An 18933-nucleotide genomic window follows, 5' to 3' on the forward strand; every position below is an offset into this window, starting at 1 on the left:
CGCCACTCTGTTGTAGTAGGAGCGGCGAGGCTGCGTCCCTGGCATCCAGCCGTCCGCACGGCTAGCTTTACCTGAAATAATTACACGGAAACTGTATTCTTTTAAACACTGCCTGGCCCATTAGTCCCAGCCTCTTATTGGCTAGCTCTTACATATTGCCCTAACCCATATCTAATAATCTGTGTAGCCCACGAGGTGGCTTACCAGGGAAGATCTTAACCTGCGACTGTGTCGGGAGTGAGAATCATGGTGACTCCTTGACTCAGCTTCTTTCTCCCAGCATTCTGTTCTGTTTACTCCGCCTACCTAATTTTATGTCCTAGTAAAGGGCCAAGGCAGTCTCTTTATTTAACCAATGAAATTAACACAAAACAGAAGACTCTCCCCCATCATAGGAGAAAGTTCAGCCTGCTGATATTCCCCTCCTGCGAGGAGATGCCCTTGCCCACTGAGTAAAGTCAATGGGCTAATGCTTGGTTGGTCATTTGTGTTCGGGGACAAACTTAGTCCTCCAGTCTCACCCTAGCTTCCAGGGAGAAACTGAGTAGTCAGCAGGGGACTCCTGATTTGGTTTTAGACCTTGTCTTAAACCTCGTCACACAAAGGTGGGGCCACTTAGGATGACACTCCGGGCAGTGGCACCTAAGAAGGAATACTGCAACTGAGCAGAAGTTTTTCTCATTTATTCCCTGCTTTGAAAGCCTGCTGCAAAATGCCCAAAATTGGGTTTAAAATTCCTTTAAGACTTCAAGTTTTAGGAACCAGGGGGTACTTTTATAGGTTTTGTTGTTTTGTTTTGGCTTTGTTTGAGAGGGTCTTATGTAGCTTAGGCTGGCTTCAAACTTGCTATACAGGCACAAGACACCACACCTGCAAGGGCTCCAGGTTTTTAAAGCAAGAGAGGGGAAGAATTTAAGGAATTTATTTGAACTGTTTATTGCTGGCTGTCTCTTCTAGAGAAAGCTGGACGTGTTACAGGGTTGAATAAAGACTTCCATAAAAATAATTTTAGTCTGGGCAATGGCGGTACACACCTTTAATTCCAGCAATAGGAAGGCAGAAGTAGGCGGATCTGTTGTGGGAGCTGTGGGCTGCATTCCGCCACCCAGCTCCTGCCACCGGCTAGCTTTACCCAAAATAACAACACACAAATTGTATTCTTTTAAACACTGCTTGGCCCATTATATCTAGCCTCTTCTCAGCTAACTCTCGCACCTAGACTAGCCCATTTCTAATAATGTGTGTAGCACCCCAAGGTGCGCTTACTGGGAAGATTCTAGCCTAAGTCCATCCTAGGTCGGAGCTTCATCGCGTGTGCCCTGGCGATGAGCTATCGAGATGAGCTATCGAGTCTGTCTGAGGCGTCTTACCTCATTTCCTCTTCCTCCCAGCATTCTGTTCAGTCTACTCTGCCTACCTAATTTTCTGTCCTCTTAAAGGGCCAAGGCACTCTCTTTATTTAACCAATGAAATCAACACAAAACAGCAGACTCCCACGTCACGGATCTCTGAGTTCAAGGACAGCTATGGCTATACAGAGAAACCCTGTCTTTAAAATAATAATAATTCTTATTATTATTTTAGGCCTAGGGCTTACTGTGCAAACATGAGGACCCGAATTTGGATCTCTAGAACACAACATAAAATCCAGGGGTGGTGGCACATGCCTGTAATCCCAGCACTGGGTATGGGTCAATCAGAATAGCTTCATATTTAGTGAGAGACCCTGTCTCAAAAAAATGAAGATGGAAGATCAGTGAGATCACTTAGCTGATAAAAGCCTGGCAACTTGAACTTGATACCTGAAATTCACAGTGGAAGGAGGATCAATGTACGCAGTCACCACCTCTGCCCCAGTGTGTGTGTGTCCTCTGACATCAACATGTGTGTCCTGGCCCACACTCACACACACACACACACATTGGACACATAGCAGGAAGGGAGGAGGGAGGGGGGAAAGGAAGTTTAGAGTCTGGCATATCAAGCTGAAGAAGCTATGGATGGAGATTGCCATGCCGTGGGTGGAGGAGCATCAGGTATGCCTCAGACTGTGAAGAGTCAGCGGAGTTCCTCCCCTGCCCTTTGACCTGCTTGGTGGAACTGCAGGGGCAGGGCTGTGGTCCAGGCACTGTGGACCGCAGTAGAGTACATGCCATGCTTGAGGCTTAAGCTTCCCCGTGCCCTCCTCCACGAGGAAGGGATATTGCTCCCAGACATCAGTCTCCTTGGCATCCTCTTGCAGAGGTGGCCTTCTCTAGGCTTGTGCCCACCCTCAACGCCCACGGCTTGCAGTTAATTGAGGAGCATTAAGGCGGTGAGGAGGGATGACAGGAGGTGATTCTATGCCTGGGTTGGGGGGAGGTGGTTCATCTTGCCATGGCAGGCCTCTCACCCCAATTGCTCACACCTCCTCCCTGTCTCCTTTTCCTCCCCAGTTGGCCCCCCAGCCTTGGTGCCTCTCTACTTCCAGTCGTATGTTTTCTATTTTGTTTTTAAGCGGAAGAAATGGATGGTGAGTATCCCCGGCCCGCAAACCCCACACGCCAGGTTTTCCAGTACCCTGTCCGGGAAAAGGTGTGCCCTGTGGGGCACAGAGACTGTCTCCAAGCCCAACCAGGAGCAGAGTAGAATCGGGTGGAGATTCTCCTCTCTAGATGAGACTAAGTGGCTTGGGCTCATGTGTGGCCTGCCTCCCCATGTCAGGCTTCACGAGGCCAGTCTCCTGGGGTTCCCTAGCTGCACAGCACTCCAGGAACTGTGTGGAAAACAAAGGTGGATGGTCCCTTCTCTCAGGGAATGTAGGATGGAGCTGAAAGTAGTAGACCCAAGGGAAAACATGCAGGCAGAAGGGGCTCCGGGATCCCCAAAGGGGTCTGGCTGGCTGGCAGACGTAGGATGTGGGGAAGACAGGCCCTGAGCAGACAAGCTGGGACCCGAGGTGTGAGCTTGGATGCTGAACACAGTGCAGAGGGCCCAGTGTCGTGGGAAGAGTATGGGGCTTGGTTCACTGCAGAAAAGGACCTGGAGTTTCCACTACATCAGCACAGTGGCAGACAGTGGGGTCTTGAGACATCTATCTGGCAGCATTTAGACAGCGTGGGGAGGTGCTGTACCCAGAGAGACTGGGGGGCCCCTGTGAAGGGACAGGCAGGGGACTGGGTGACCACTAGGATCACTGAGTGCCATCACACACACCAGGAGAGGTGGTGACTACAGCAGATAAATGGGGAGGGAGAAAAGGGAGCAGCAGCTACTGGGACAGTGCCACCCTCCTGTTTGCCCTGCAGGACTTGGCTTGGATGCTCAGCTTCTATGTCCGCCTCCTCGTCACTTACATGCCCCTGGTGGGGCTGAAAGGCTTCCTGGGGCTTTTCGTCCTTGTCAGGTAGTGTCTGATGGAATGTAGCAGTTGGCAGGGAGAGTGCAGGTGCTGATGGGTCTGGGGGCCATGCTGGGGTCTTGGGAGTGGGGCCTTGAGAGAGTCACGGGCTGATGTTGCTACTGGGGAATGAGAACTCAGTGCTCTGCTTGTACTATTTGTGGCTGTGTGTCATATTTAACAGGTTCCTGGAGAGCATCTGGTTTGTGTGGGTGACACAGATGAGCCATATCCCCATGCACATCGATTATGACCAGAATGTGGACTGGGTCTCCACCCAGGTAAGGGACAGTCACTTGGAGGACCTGGACATGCTTCTGAAAAGGGTGGGTGGTGAGCAGTGATAGCCAAAACTAGTCTTCTCAGACAGCATTGCCTTGTTGGCTGGAGCTATCTCCCACTGAAGGACCAGAGGTAGGGACAGTTTCAGACAGCCTCCCTAGGGAAGACGGCACAGTGACATGGAAACCACCATCCCTTGGCTCTCTCCCAGGTGCAGGCAACCTGTAATGTTGAGCAGTCAGCCTTCAATGACTGGTTCTGTGGCCACCTCAATTTCCAGATCGAGCACCAGTGAGTGGGGAGACCCGGGAAGCAGAGGGTGGGGGAGGGGCAGAGGAGCAGAAGCCACTAACTACCCTGCTGTTCCTGAAGCCTCTTCCCCACGATGCCACGACACAACTACTACAAAGTGGCACCTCTGGTGCAATCCCTGTGCACCAAGCACGGCATCGAGTACAAGACCAAGCCCCTGCTCTCAGCCTTCGCTGACATTGTTTAGTGAGTATGAACCTGGGGAATTAGCAGCAGGGAACAGAGGGTGGTGTGGCATGGAGTGTGTGTGTGGGGGGGGGGGTTCCTGGTCATCTGCATCACCATGGCAGCGGCAGGGTGGTATTGGTCTGTGACCAAGCTAGCTTCTTCGGGGTGGGGGGGCACGTGAGGGGAAGAGGACATGTCTGCAGGTGGATGACTCAGCCCCCACCTCCCTCCCTGTCCGCCCCTGTTGTCCCTCCAGCTCACTGAAGGAGTCGGGGCAGCTCTGGTTGGAGGCGTATCTTCACCAATAGCAGCAGCAGCCCTCCATCCAGGAGAGAAGAGGACAGCTGGAGTCAAAGCAGTCGGAGCTGGAGGAACAATGCCATTATGAATCGAATGTTCAAGGGGTTAGGGGATGTAGATGTTTGTGTTCATACCTGCCTCCTTTGCCTTCTGAGTACCAAACTTGAGGGGAGAACTGCTGAGGTAGGGACATAAAGATGTTCTGTTGTTTCTTGTACTTTGGCAGAGGTAAATGGTGGCCCAATGGAGCCCAGCACGAAGCAGGAACCTCACCCTAGAACCCCCCCTCTTATCTCACTAGGCTATGTCTCCAACTCTCTACCCTCTCCATTAGTCTCTTGGCCTTTGAACAAGATTTAGAAAGGGGGCATTCATGCATAGCATCCTGAAACCTGGCACAGTTCCTGCCCAGCTTAGCTTGCTGCTGAGAGCTGTGTGTGACCATGTCTGCCTCTGACTACTGGGAGAAGCTGTTGGCAGGGCAAAGGCCAGGGCTGTGGTTTGAGAGGTATTTGGCCCTGGAGGATCCTGGCATGAGTAATTCTGGTTTCCTGTTCCATCCAGGTTTCAGAGAGAACATGAGATCCTAGCTCTTGACAAAATGGATGACAGAGTTACTAGCCTTTAAAAATCTGTTGATTGGCCTGGAGGGATGGCTCAGCCGTTAAAGGCTAGGCTCACAACCAAAAATATAAAAATCTGTTGATTCACTTCTTTTAACCAGTTCCCAAGGAATACACAAGCAAGGAAGGGGCTTCCTTCCTCCTGGACAAATTAGGCTCCCATACCTGCAGTTTCCTTTTATGTCACAGCCTGTAATTCTGAGTTCAAGAAAACAGCCATCAGCACAAGTGGCCGAGGTTTCCATCACGAAAGTGTCAGTGCTCTAAGCAGACATGTCCCTCCATGTTTCCCGTGTCACATTCCAGCATTGTGTAGCACGATCCCATGTCACAAACCATAAAGTTAGTATCAATGAGATCTATGCATGCCGCTGCTCCAGCAAGGCAGCTCCTCTGCTTGTTCAAGTGTCTTATTCTGGAGGCCAGCCAAGAATTTAGGTAACTTCTGACAAAGCTTGTCAGTCTAACAATGAAATAGGATTTTGTAATCTGGTTTTATAAAAAGTATGAAAATTAAACTCACTCTCCCAGAGAACATAGGAGTGTGCCCAGGGAAGTTGAACTCCTGCACATCCACATGCGTGCTCCCGTTCCCCAAACCCACGGGCGTTATTTCATTGCCTGTTCAACAGTATTAACCATCTGTCTGGAATTAGAGATCCTCAAGCAGAAGGCAAAGCAAAAAGCACGTTTGTGGAGAAATGGTAGATGGTCAAGATGAGGGTGTTTGTGTTAAAGATGTTGGGGTGTGGTATGGTGACCAAAAGGATTCCTTAAGTTTTCTGTGGGGGTACAGTAGGGTGACAGGCAGGGTTCCATAAGTTTTCTATGACAATGCCCAGGGAGGGGAGGTTGTAGAAGCTCAGATCTTTCCCAGGGGCTGGCCTTGCTGGAAAACCTGTCTGAAGCAGGCTGGATAGGAAAACCTTTATCGGCTCCCTCCCTCCAGAACAGGTGCTGTCCCTTCCCATCCCTGCTCCCGGCCACCTGGGGCAAGAGTGTGACACTACCAGCCTGTCAAGCCCACTGGCTTTGAGCCTTTAGCTGCCAGGCTGAGCTCAGTTGTACCAGACCAGGTCTTCAGAGCACCTGAACCACTGTGGCGTTCCTCAGCCTTCACTGTGGCCTTTGCATAGGCAGGCACAAGGGACATGGAGTGACAGGACTCAATGTTGCAGAGGTAAAGTGAGGTGCCTCAACTCCACTGCTGAGATAAGAAAATAGGGTTGAGGGAATGTCACTTTTGCGTATGTAGATAGTGGCAAAACATTTCCCCGTAACTTTGTTAACTCCAGCATCCATGTTTATCTTTATTACCTTTATCTTTCTACTTCCTGGCCGAAGGCATTTCCTTCACTTGGGCCTAATGTCAGCATATGTGTGTGCCAATGTCATTACTAAATCCTGATTAAACTAAAAAATAAAAATTAATTTGGACCAAAGGATGTTGTTATTCATTTAAAATTACACTGCTTGTCCGCACATGTGTGCCAGGTTCCCTGGTGCAGAGCAGGAGAGCTGGCTCAGCTGGTGAAGCGCTTTCTGTCCAGTCACGAGGACAGATTCCCCAGAACCCATGGAAAAGCCAGATGTGGAGGTCTACAACCCAGCATAGGGGAAGCCGTATCCTTGGAGTTTGCTAGCTAAAAGTAAGATGGAGTGACTAAGGTGGACACTTGATACGGACCTCTGGCCCTTGACATTCAAACATACAGGTACAAAAACACGTATCAATACAGACACTATTCCCTGGTGCTGCTGCTGTAACACAGATCACTGCCAGTTCCCTTGTATAACCTGAGCAGAAGGATCATGATTAACCATGCAAGGATGGGCTGACAAAGCCAGGTTCCTCCGTGATACCCATTTGTGGAGATGCTGTGCCACTCGCTGCGGTACTCCTGTCAGACCCCATGGATGTCACCATTCGCTGTCCTCACCCTCTGGTCCTTCAACTTTCCACTGAAGCCTGTTTCTGATTTTGAAGTGGTTCGAAGTCCTGTTTGCCTATCTCTTCACCAATGCTGCCTCAGACTGTGGAGCAATGCCTCTGAAACGCTCCACTGTGCTTAAACAGCGAAAACATCAGAGCATTCACAAGTCTTTAAGCACAGAGCAGCACACTCTGAGGAAAGGCTAAGCAGTTCAAATCTAAAGAAGCAAGCCAGAACTCTAAATGCTTGCGGGCCACAGGGTAACAAGCTCCTAAAAGCCATTGTGCTGTGTAGTGAATGCAGTCTTGGCAGTTCCTTAGCTCACGGCCACTGCAGGTCTAGAATCAAATTAATGCAGCTTTACTATGCCTTCAGGATACAATATTATAGTGTTTACCTTCACCAAAGACTTCAGCTAGAAAATATTAATTCAAAGCTTGCCTGGTCTACTTGAGATCCAGGCCAGCCAGGGCTACACAGCGAGACCCTGTGTGTGTGTGTGTGTGTGTGTGTGTGTGTGTGTATGTGCTGTAGTGGGGGATGGGGGAGCACTAGGGCGGACACTGAAACCATTGTGCAATGACACAGAAGGTGAAAAAGCCCTGACAACTTGGTTCAATCTTCCTAAGATGCAGTGAGGAAGATCCCAGAAATCTGTCTTGACCTCCACATGTGCCCCCACACACCTGTCCCCACCATATAACAATATTAAACGACTGAAAACCAATAGTATCTATCTTCTACTCAATCTGTCGGGACAATTTCAACTTAAAGCTGTGTGCTATTACAGAATTGTTAAGATCAGAACTAAAGGCTAGCTCCCCACTATGTTTTACCAGCTGCAATGGCTGACCATGGTTGTCAATCTAAAATAAACTAAAAACCCAAGCAGCTGGGCTAGGATTTTAGATAGGAAGACCTACCCTAAATGTGGGCCACACCTTCTAGTGGCAGCCCACACAAAGGGCGTGGAAGGAAGCATTTGCTCCTTGTCTGCCCACCCTCTCCCCGAGGCATTCCTCTTCCAGTGCTAGAACCTGTTTCTTATTTTTTAAAAAAAAAATATTTATTATGTATACAATAGTGTGTCTGTGTGTATGTCTGCAGGCCAGAAGAGGACACCAGATCTCAGTACAGATGGTTGTGAGCCACCATGTGGTTGCTGGGAATTGAACTCAGGACCTTTGGAAGAGCAGGCAATGCTCCTAACCTCTGAGCCATCTCTCCAGCCCGAGAACCTGTTTCTTTAGTAGTCTTCATGAAGACCGAGGACCAGCTGAAACATCCCTGTGGACTGACTGGACTACTGAGTTCTTGGCCTTTTTGTCAGACATCCACTGTTAGACTACCTGGACCATAGCCTTGTAAGACCCTCTAATGAACCCCTTTCAATACATATAACTCATTCTATCCGTTCCGTTATTTCTCTAGAGAACACTAAGGCACCCGCACTCTAAAGCTTTCAAACATTCATCCTAAAAACCTGAAATGTAATAGGAACAAGGTTTCTGAACGGCGGCTGTTCACGCCTGGACATTATGAGAAAGCTGATCTAAATGGCAAAGACTGCTCAAAGAGACTCCTTTACTGCAGAGAGTAGATGGAGCACGTGAAATCCATTCAAGCTATGCAGGCTCCCAAGTACAAAAGGCTGGTGCCGCCATAGCTGCTGAGGCCACATTACATGGGGTATGGCACCACCTTGTGGTCACTCTCAAACAAACCACTTGTTACCAGGGCAATCCCAAGTCTGTTTTCAAACGTCCTCAAAGGACACCACATTCTGGTCACTTTTATAATTTTATTAATTTTTTTTCTCTTCACATCTTTTAAACTAGAAATAGCACATGAACAACAGCTGCTTCTCCCCAAAGCTTCAATTCAATTGATTGCCTCAGAAAGGCCATCAGAACAGTGTCTCTTGGGGCTACAGGTCAGGTATGCTTGCTTGCCTTGCTCTGGGTTCAATGCCCAGCACTGGAGAGAATGGGACTAAACAAAACTACGAACCAAACGCTAAAACACTGCCTTTTTACCCCCTGAAATACTACTGTAGACCCACCAGCCCCACGTTCAAGTTTCTGCCCACAAGACAGCCAGTCAGTCATCAAAACCACTGTCAGTCAGACTCCTTCCATCAGCTAAGCCTGGGCTGCCGGCTGTCTTTCAGGGTAGTGATATCGGAAAGAGCAGTCGAGGTCCACAGTCACCTCCCATCCACCAGCTGGCCAGCCGGGATATTATCTCCTCCACACACTCCCACCCCAAACCACCTTTCTCTCCTCCTTCCTTTAAAATGTGCTGCTTTGCTTCAGTTTCACCAAACAATGGCTGCAGTGTCCACTAACCTGCCTGAGAAGTGGTTTGCGTCTGACGTTGAGTCTGATGTCATTCCTGAGTTAAAAATGAGGAAAAGTGAAGCTGTGGCCTTCCTGCCACAAGATCAAGAAAGGCTCTGGAGGGTAGCTCTGGGAAGAAGTAGACTCCATTCCAAAAGAAGAGTGTTCTAGCTGAGGGTACAAAGCAGACATCCTGGGGCCGGGGGACAGTGGAGGGGGAGAACACATTTATTTTCCCCTTTTAAACTTCCCAGCTCCCCCAGTCTTTGCTTTCTTCTTAGCGGGTCCCTTGGGTTCTGGCTCCTTGCGCTTGGCGGAGGAGAGAGAGCCAGTCACCTTGAAGAAATCATCGAGACGACCCTGGGTGCTGCCCTGGCGGCTCTTACTCAGCCGCTTGACCCCACTGCGAATTCGCTCCTCAGAAAACTGCTTTTCACCACACATGAATTTGACCAACTCTTCTTCATTCGGCTCGCTCCACTTCAGCTCCACAGACTCTGGGTCCAGCACCTCAGGCTCCAGGAAGAGCTGCTGCGCTTCTTTGTGGAGCCAGTTCTCTGGAATGGGGTACTTGTTGGGGTCCAGTCGCCGCACAATCTCCTCGATGCTCTTATGCTTCTGGATGAGGTCCACAGCCCGCTTGGGCCCGATGCCCCGGATGCTCTCACAGTAGTCACTTCCCAGCAGGATGCAGAGATCCACAAACTGCTCCTGGTTCAGACCCAGCTCCTGCAGGACTCGGCTCAGGTGGAACTCCTGGATGGGCAGCTTCTTGGCCTCACTGGCAGTCAGATGTCGCATTAGTACAGGGCTGCCAAAAGTGAGGCAGTCCATGTCCTCGGTGGCTGCAGCATAGACTTTGCCAGCCTTCACCAGGGCAGCGCAGCTAGCCTCTGCCTCACTGGGTGCATCAAGGTATGGGATGCCCATGAGACTCAGCAGGTGTTTGCACTCATCATTGTGTTGCTTGGTAACCTTCACCAGCCGCTTTGTGAACTTTTCCACCTCCTCCTCTACCCCAGCCTCCTGAGCCTGCTGCAGCTGCTTCTCGGCCTCGGCGCGCCTCTCACTGCGTTTGGCCAGCTCACCTGACTTCAGCTGTGGTGGTTTGCCATCAAAGACATATACAGGCTTGATGCCATTCTCCATCATGCGGATGGTACGGTAGAACATGCCCATCAGGTGGCTGGTGGTCTCCCCCTCCTCATTCTGCAGCACATCCCCACCCTGACGAACAGCAATAAGGAACTGGTAAATGCTCATAGAGGCATCAATGGCCACCTTGCGACCGAAGTAGCTCTTGATGTCATTCTCCCGGATGGCACTGGGAGCCACATCAGCAATCAGTTTGGCAAGGCCTTGAATTCCCATGGTAACACAGGAACAATGGCTAAAACAAAGAAAGACAAATAAGAAGGGGATCTTGGAGGACAAAAGGAACAAAGAATATACCTGGCAGCATTCACCAAATTCATGTTTAATCAAATTTAACAGGAAACACAACAGGACTTCATTCAAGCCAGCAGAGCAGAAGATGCAAGGGTGAACAAGATGCATCATTCAAGATCTACAGCGCACCCAATTAACAAGCAGGCCTCCTAAGCATCAGGGGCTAATCTGGGTGCTTTGGGAACTGAGACCATGGATGTTCTTGGATAACTTAAGGGCTCCAAATAACAACAGCACAATCTGTCATGCAAAGAATGACTTCAACTTTCATCAGCATCAAGGATCATAATGGCAGAAGTGAGCCCTCAAGAGCAGGTAAATACCAGCTATGCAAACTGGCTATGTCTGATTTATTATTTCCCTACAGATGTCTAACTGATGCAACACTTCTGAATGAGGACCAAGTGGCCATCTCACATGCTCTAGCCCTCCCTTCAGCATCTCCCTCAGCACCTAAGAGTTTGTTTTTAGCAAGATGCTGGAGGAGTTTGAAGTCCTCCTGTTTGTACTTTCTTCCAACACTAAGTCTGAACCATGAACCTCATGACTCCTCCAACATGTCCTGAATTAAGAGCTGGCAAGCTGTAGTCAGAGCCCAATACTACAATTCTGTAGTTCAAAATTTCCATCAGATTGCTCCTAGGGCAGTGGTTTCAAAACTATCCTCACAATTTTTCCCCTTCCAATTGAAATAGAATTTTCCTTCATCTAATATTTTTCTTTAAGTGGACTTTAAATAAAAGGGGGGCCAGTTATGAGTGATAACACATGCCTTTGGGGGGGGTGTCAGGGTTTCTATATGTAGCCTCAGATGTCCTCAAATGAGCTCTGTAGACCAGGCTGGCATTGAACTCAGAGATCTGCCTGCTTCTGTCTCCTGAGTGCTGGGATTAAAGTTGTGTATCACTATGCCTGGCTTTTAAAGATTTTTCTTGTTTTGAGACACGGTTTCTCTGTGTAACAGCTCTCTGGCTGTCCTGAAATATGCTCTATAGACCAGATTGACCTCAAACTCAGATATGACTATCTCTGCCTCCTGAGGCACTAGTGACTTACACCTTTAATCCCAGCATTTGGAAGGCAGAGAATTTGAGTTCAAGGCCAGCCTAGTTAATATAACAAGTCCCAGGCCAACCAGGGTTACAGTAAGACCACGTCTCAAAAAAACAAACAAAAACTTAAGTTGGGAAAGACAATCCAACTTAAGCAAAAATATTTGCTATGTGTCGGGTGGTGGTGCACACCTTTAATTCCAGCACTTGGGAGGCAAAGTCAGGTGGATCTCTGTGAGTTCGAGGCCAGCGTAGTCTACAAAGTGAGAGCCAGGACAGCTGGGAATACACACAAAGAAACCCTATCTTGGGAGGGAGGGGAAATCTGCATGTATCAGTAGTCATATTTTAATGTGTTAAATGTATAATAAAAGAATTTTCTAAGAGGTAATTTACTAACACCATCATGCTTGTCCAATGATAGTACTGCCATACAATAGGAAAATCCTGAAAATCCTATCAATTCTTCTAATTGTTCCCAACCTTACTTCATGGTGTCTTCCTGAAACCTAAGTGACACTTATACTTCCCCTCCTGGATGCAAACATCTCAGCAGGCATAGCACCTGTAGAGTATGGAAGCCTAATTGAAAGCCCCGCCTCTCTCTTTTGTTCAGCTGTGTCTTCTTCCTGCCAACCTTTCTCACTTCTTCCTGGCTTGTATTATTGCGGTTCCCCTATGAATACAAGCAGCAAAAGTTCAGCCTTAGGGCTGAGGAATGTAGCTCACTGGAACAGCAGCTTTGCCTAGCAAGGATGAAAATCCAGACTGAATCCCCAGAAATCAAATAAAAAGCCCAGCTTTGGGTCGAGTGGTGGCTATGCATGCCTTTAATCCCAGCACTTGGGAGTGAGGCGTATCTCTGTGAGTTCCAGGCCAGCCTGTTCTACAAAGAAAGTTCCAGGACAGGCTCCAAAGCTACACAAAGAAACCTGTCTCAAAAAACAAAACAAAGCCCAAAAAGTCCAACTTCGAATCCGGCCACCACCCATGAAACCACTTGGTGTGTTGAGCTTGTGTAACAATGGGAACTAGGGTCTGGAGAGATGGGTCAGTGGTTAAGAGCACTGGCTGCTCTTCCAGAAGACCCGGGTTCAATTCCCAGCACCCACATGGCAGCTCACAACTGTCCCTAACTCCACTTCCAGGGGATCTGACACCTTCACACCAAAGCACATAAAATACATAAAATAAAGTTAAATTTAAAACAAAACCAAAACAATGTGGACTAGGAACTCACACATGCTAGTTCTAGCAAGTTCTCTACACTGCGCCACATCTCCAGCTCTGTGAAACACAATGAAATCACTTATTCTGTGGTCTGAGTTGTAAAATAAGAACCATTTCTGCCTTGCAGAACCAGTCAACCGACACACCGGATGGAAGCACACATCACAAGATGCTGTGCTGATGTTCCCCCGTTCAATTCTCTGCTTCACGCCTCCCTTACTGTTTTGCTAGAATGAGCACCAGACGGTCCCCACCGTGTCAGAGGGGAACCTGTTCTGTCCAGATAGCAAAGCCTTAAATGAAATGAATCTTTCAGACTTCCCTTCTCCAGAAATGTCCTTAGGGCTTTTCCCACACCTCCCACGGCCAGAAATAAAAGAAAGCAGTGTCTCAGGGGCTGGAAAGACGGCTCAATGGTTAAGAACACTGGCTGCTCTACCAGAGACGGGTTCAATTCCCAGCACCCATGCGGCAGCTCATACCTGTCTTTAACTCTAGTTCCAGGGCTTCTGATGTCCTCACACATGCAGGCAAAACATCAATGAACATAAAATAACAAAAAAGAAACCAGGTTTCTTGATGTCATTTCCTTAGTGGTACAAAACCTCCCCGGAGCTCACAAGGGCCCTCAGAGAAACAGGCTGTGGTCTCTCCGGTGGACTGAAGTTCTGCTTCAGAGTTCCCCTCCGAACTGCGAGCTAACAAACTCGTCACCTCTCTCGAATCCCATTTCTCCCCCAAATCTAGTAATACCCTAGTAGCCGTCTTCCTCTCGCAGTACCCCGCAGACGCAGGCACGAAAGGGGACTACTGAACAAGTCGTTTCTAGTGTTTTTGGTACAGGAGCCTTGGTCCTCATAGGGAAAGGTTATCACCTTCTTCGTACCTCTGCAGAGAGAGAGAGACTTGGGACAGCGCGACTGGTCCAAGGCCGGGGCCGCCTACTGCGGCACCCGCGGTCCCCGCAGCTCTCAGAGACGCTTCCGCGAGGCCTCACCCTACCTTGACCGCACGAGGCCTCTGCAGCTAGCGGTGGTCCAGCGACTCCACCGTACTCAGGACAGTCACGACCCCTTCTTCTGCTGTTGAGGCGAAGTCGTTTCGCCTTCCAAAGCCCGCGCTCCAATCACGTGACCCGCCCTCCGCGAACAACCTTCTGGGAAATGTAGTACTGGCTCCGTCACTTCCGACAGCAGCTTTCACAGTGGGCCTTATTTCCGGGAAAAATCGATTAAAACTGAGACCCTGCACTACCCTCTCCCATAGTCCGATCGCAGGCCCTCGAACCAAGTCCTCATAGTCCCAGTCACCTCTACACCCGAAACCGCAGGACTACAAGTCCCACAATGCCACGCGCGAGGGACCACATCCTTTTCCTTTTGCTTAACGCGCTTGCTTCTGCCGACGTGTTCTTCCGGTGGTGGACCGGTGGTTTATCGTGTGCGGGGCAAAATGGTGAGATGGCGGGAGCTGCTGACAGGGCTGTGGGCCAGGATCCCTGGGTGCCCGATCCACATCGCGTTCTTTCGCAGAGTCCTTAGCATTCCGTGACCCGAGGGTGGGTCGCTGCTGGAGCCGTGTTTGAGTTGGGGACGGGGACAGCAAGCCCCTTGCCATGGATTTCTCAGACAGAGGGTTCCATCACAATGGGCTTATGATATTGTTGATTATAAGGCTGAGGGGCGTAGGGTGCACTTTGAATACCTTCGCGCTTTTATTTCTCTTTCTTCTGATCAGTTATCTCCATCTGGAAAGTTTCCCTTGCCGAACTCATCTCGCAAGGCCCTTGGATGTACGTCATTACCTGGTGAAACACTTGAAACCCTCATAGGCACTTGTCTGTCTTCTGGGAGCTCTCACAGTCTCTGTACACCTCCTGCCACGTTTCATGGACTTCTCTTTTATCTGCCACGCCTCCTAGTGACCACCATCTGACGTGCATTTAGTTCTGGGATAATGTCTATTCATCTTTGTATTCCTGTTGTCAAACACTGGGCCTGCAATTGGAGGCTCCATAAATGGCAGCAATTGTCTTTGACTTTTTTAGGGGGGCACGGGGGACATAATTGTTTACTGAATTGAATTCCTGTGTCTCTTAGAACAATGGGTTCAGTTTACTCCTCTGGAGTTGTTATGTTCTGGACTTTAGAAGCATTGGCTGGCAAGTGACAATGAAAGTTAACATTTGTACAGAACTTTACGTTTATATCCCTTTCACGGGCATTATCTCATGAGCTTCTCTGCAGTCTTAGGAAGGAAACAAATAGCTATTGAGCAGTTACTCTATGCGGGGCAGTAAACCAGATGTGTCAACATTTATCATAAGTCTTTCTCCAATTACGCATCAGACCTATGAAACAAATACTGGTATAACTACTCAACTCAAACCCCAGTGATTCAGTAAAGCTATTATCACCAGTTATCTTCTGCCAGAAGATCCCTGTGGTTCCCTCCTAATGTGGTGAAAAAAGTGCTCCTGAATTAGAGCTTGATATCTGTGTAGTGGTCTAGGTTTTGGCTTCCTGCACAGATTAGTGCTTTAGAGTCTGGACACAAGTCCAAAAGCAATGGAAATTGTGGGCAAGCTTTTTCTTTCTTTCTTTTGTTTTTTTTTCTTTTAAGTTTATGTATGTATTTCTTTTAAGTCATGTATATGTATTATGTATACAGAGTTCTGTCTGCGTGTATGCCAGCACACCAGAAGAGGGCACCAGATCTCATTACAGGTGGTTGTAAGCAACTGTGTGGTTGCTGGGAATTGAACTCAGGCCCTCTGAAAGAGCAGCCAGTGCTCTTAACCTCTGAGCCATCTCTCCAACCCAGCACGCGTTTTTTTTTTAAATATTTATTTATTTATTATGTATACGATATTCTGTCTGTGTGTGTGCCTACAGGCCAGAAAAGGGCACCAGACCCCATTACAGATGGTTGTGAGCCACCATGTGGTTGCTGGGAATTGAACTCAGGACCTTTGGAAGAGCAGGCAATGCTCTTAACTGCTGAGCCATCTCTCCAGCTCCAGCAGGCGTTTTCTTTATGTGTTTTTTCTCAGACAGATCCATGATTGTCTTAGTGATCACTGTCTAGAAAGTCCTAAGAGTCTCTATCCCTTTGTTTGCCTGTGCCCCTAGCTCAGTTGCATTTCTTCTTCTTCTTCTTCTTTTCTTCTTCTTCTTCTGTTTTCTTATTTTCATTTTATGTGCATCAGCATTTTACCTGCATGTATGTCTCTGTGAGGATGTTGGCTCTTGGAGTTGTGGACAGTGGTGAGCTGTCATGTGGTAACTGGGAATTGAACCATGATTCTCTGGAAGAGTAGCCAGTGCTCTTAACCACTGAGCCATCTCTCAAGCCCTTCAGCTGCTCTTCTTATCTCGCTGAAAGAAAAGCTGTAGCCTCCGCTTTTTTGTTATTTTGTTTGTTTGTTTTTTTCTCAATCCTGGGGCTCATACCCAAGACTTGATACACACTATGCAAATGCCCTACCACAAAGTCTGCCATGTCCCTACTTGTAATTGTAAGGCTGGAGAGATGGCTCAGTGGGTAAGAGGGTTTGGTATACAAGTCTAACAACCTAAGTGTGGATCCTAGAATCCACATTAGTTTTAAAGCCAGGTGTGGTAATTTCAGGACTCATATAGCAAGGTGGAAAATGGAAGCAGGAAACCTGCTCAGAAGCCTGAGGGCCAACTGACCTGGAGTGCATGTCACAGTGACCCAGAAAACAGAAATGAGAGAGGCCTCACCTCAGACCCAGCAGAAGGTGACTCTCAGAAAGTTGTCCTTTGACCTCCACAAATTTGAAAAGAAAGTGAGTAGGGAGGCTGATCTGCAAAATGGTTCAGCAGGTTAATCCACCTGCTGTCAAGCCTGGTGACTTGAGGTCAGTCCCTGGGACCCACACAGTAGAAGGAGAAAACCAACTTTTGCACGTTGTCCTCTGACCTCCCCATGTGCTCGATGATAACCTGCACCACACACATGCAGAGTAGATAAATGTAATAAAAAAAATTTAAATGCACACACATATATACATATATATGTGTATAGACACAAGCATACACACACACAAAATTATTGTAATTTCCATTCCCATAGTGAATTACTTGAAGGAGTTCTGCATTTCCGAGGCTGAGGTGTGCCTCTAACAGTCTTCCGCCTTGCATGGCTGCTCCAGGGTCTGCCCAGATTGAAACTAAAATTGATCTCCTTTCTTCCTTAGGAGCTCGAGGCCATGAGTAGGTACACCAGCCCTGTCAACCCAGCCGTCTTCCCACACCTGACTGTGGTACTTCTGGCCATCGGCATGTTCTTCACCGCCTGGTTCTTCGTGTATCCTTTTACTGAGCAGCCAGGGAGCCAGAGTTAGTGGCCAAAGAACTGAGAGAGAAACCACACTGGGTAACTGCACCCTGCTACATTTCCCTTTGAGGTGGGGTTGGGACAAGGTGAGTATAGGGAAAGGCAGGCCTTGGCCTCGCTTTCCAACCTCAAGTTAGCTGTTTGCTCTTGAGACTGAACTAAGTTTCGAAAGGAGGTTTGTTGATATTTAGGGGGGGTTGTTTTGAGACAGGGTCTCACTGTGCAGACATGACTGACCTGAAACTCACAGAGGTTCACTGCCTCTGCCTCTGGAGAGTGCTGGGATTGCACCTCCACCCAGCAGAAAGGTCTTAAGCAGGGCTGTGCTCAAGTGTCAGAAAGTGGCGTCAGTATTAGCTGTACTGTGAGATGTGATTAGAGGTGATTGGCCTAACTACTGTGGTCTTCTTTCCCTCGTGGGTGTTAGAGGTATGGTATGGAGCATCAGGGCCTGTGTCATCTCTTGGTCCCCTCTGCTTGGCAGCACCAAGCCAGACAAGCCTGCAGGAAGCCCTTAGCCTGTGTTCCCCATGCTGAGTGGTCCTGGACAGTGCCTGCGCTGTAGTCCATCTTTGCTTCTCCTTTTTGCCTTTTTTTTTTTTTTTTGGTTTGTTTTTCAAGATAGAGTTTCTTTGTGTAGCCCTGACTGTGCTGGAACTAGTTCTGTAGACAACTGGTCTCAAACTCACAGATATCTGTCTGCCTCTGCCTCCCAAGTGCTAAGATTAAAGGTGTGCGCCAGCTCTCTTGGCTTCTCCTTAACAGTCCTCCTAGTTACGAGGTCACCTCCACCAAGTACACTCGTGACATTTACAAAGAGCTCCTCATCTCCTTGGTGGCGTCACTCTTCATGGGCTTTGGAGTCCTCTTCCTCCTGCTCTGGGTTGGCATCTACGTATGAGTCCCCAAGGGTAAGAGCTGTAGTAACAAGATGGTACATTCCTGAAGAAGCCTCCTCCAGCCATATCAGTGGGTCCTGTCTTTCCTGATTCATGGAGACAGAAACACTGGGCTACATCACACTCTCCCCAGTCCTCTCTGTGATCTGGTGTGTCAGTTCTGAGTTCTCCATATTATCAAGGCCTCACTCAAGCTTGGGCTGCACTTGGTAGGCATGCGGGTGAGGGCTACCTGTGTTTTTACATCTGTGTTCTTTCAAGTTATACTAATGACTTAGAAAGGATCTGGGAAGTAAGAGATGAGCACCAAACAGGTGACCTCTTGCATAGCCCTTGCTCAAGGAACACAGGGCTACGGGGGGGAGGGGGGGGCAGAAGGTCATTGGTCTCATTCTTAATTCTGCATTCTGCTTTCCTCTTCCAGGTACCCACCAGGCAGCTTCACCAAGTCCCTGCTTTTGTAAATTAATTTTTTACCATTGCTACAAGTGTCCCAACTGCTGTTTACAATAAAGGCAGATGTGTGACTAGCCGGCCTCATGTCCATTCCATGGGGATGGGGGAGTGGGGTGTGGAGGTACGGGAATCTCCTGGAGTATCCTTG

General features: G+C 48.6%; 3 protein-coding genes across 5 annotated transcripts in view; 2 read left to right on the forward strand and 1 right to left on the reverse strand.

The window, feature by feature from the left end:
• Fads1 (fatty acid desaturase 1) overlaps positions 1-6520 on the forward strand; it is a 17103-nt gene extending 10583 nt beyond the window's left edge. The window contains exons 7-12 of the mRNA XM_005369621.3: positions 2418-2512; positions 3288-3385; positions 3564-3660; positions 3873-3952; positions 4034-4159; positions 4398-6520. Coding sequence (XP_005369678.1) covers positions 2418-2512; positions 3288-3385; positions 3564-3660; positions 3873-3952; positions 4034-4159; positions 4398-4449 — 548 coding nt within the window. The 3' untranslated portion in view covers positions 4450-6520. The remainder of the gene's footprint in view (positions 1-2417; positions 2513-3287; positions 3386-3563; positions 3661-3872; positions 3953-4033; positions 4160-4397) is intronic.
• A 2240-nt stretch (positions 6521-8760) lies between these two features.
• On the reverse strand, positions 8761-14341 carry Fen1 (flap structure-specific endonuclease 1). Of its 2 annotated transcripts, none has more exons than XM_005369623.2 (2): positions 14071-14341; positions 8761-10727 (listed from the first exon to the last, which is right to left on the reverse strand). In XM_005369623.2, the coding sequence occupies exon 2, from the start codon at positions 10706-10708 to the stop codon at positions 9566-9568; it is 1143 nt and encodes a 380-aa protein (XP_005369680.1). In that variant the 5' UTR covers positions 10709-10727; positions 14071-14341; the 3' UTR covers positions 8761-9565. The 2 variants fall into 2 exon arrangements, with proteins under 2 accessions (XP_005369680.1, XP_005369681.1); XM_005369624.2 differs by having other exon boundaries at positions 13955-14341.
• Positions 14342-14439: 98 nt separating this feature from the next.
• Tmem258 (transmembrane protein 258) lies at positions 14440-18859 on the forward strand. Of its 2 annotated transcripts, none has more exons than XM_005369625.3 (4): positions 14440-14523; positions 17291-17400; positions 18205-18341; positions 18754-18856. In XM_005369625.3, the coding sequence occupies exons 1-3, from the start codon at positions 14521-14523 to the stop codon at positions 18329-18331; spliced, it is 240 nt and encodes a 79-aa protein (XP_005369682.1). In that variant the 5' UTR covers positions 14440-14520; the 3' UTR covers positions 18332-18341; positions 18754-18856. The 2 variants fall into 2 exon arrangements, with proteins under 2 accessions (XP_005369682.1, XP_005369683.1); XM_005369626.1 differs by lacking the exon at positions 14440-14523 and adding an exon at positions 16901-16907 and having other exon boundaries at positions 18754-18859.
• The last annotated feature ends 74 nt before the right edge of the window (positions 18860-18933 follow it).

Source organism: Microtus ochrogaster, unplaced genomic scaffold, assembly GCF_000317375.1.
Source record: "Microtus ochrogaster isolate Prairie Vole_2 unplaced genomic scaffold, MicOch1.0 UNK56, whole genome shotgun sequence".
Classification (NCBI taxonomy): Eukaryota; Metazoa; Chordata; class Mammalia; order Rodentia; family Cricetidae; genus Microtus; species Microtus ochrogaster.

Coding starts and splice junctions, on each gene's coding strand:
- Fen1 (XM_005369623.2), bottom strand. CDS start 10,708: ATGGGAATTCAAGGCCTTGCCAAACTGATTGCTGATGTGGCTCCCAGT.
- Tmem258 (XM_005369625.3), top strand. Junction 17,401..18,204: donor TTCACCGCCTGGTTCTTCGT/GTATCCTTTTAC, acceptor CAGTCCTCCTAG/TTACGAGGTCACCTCCACCA.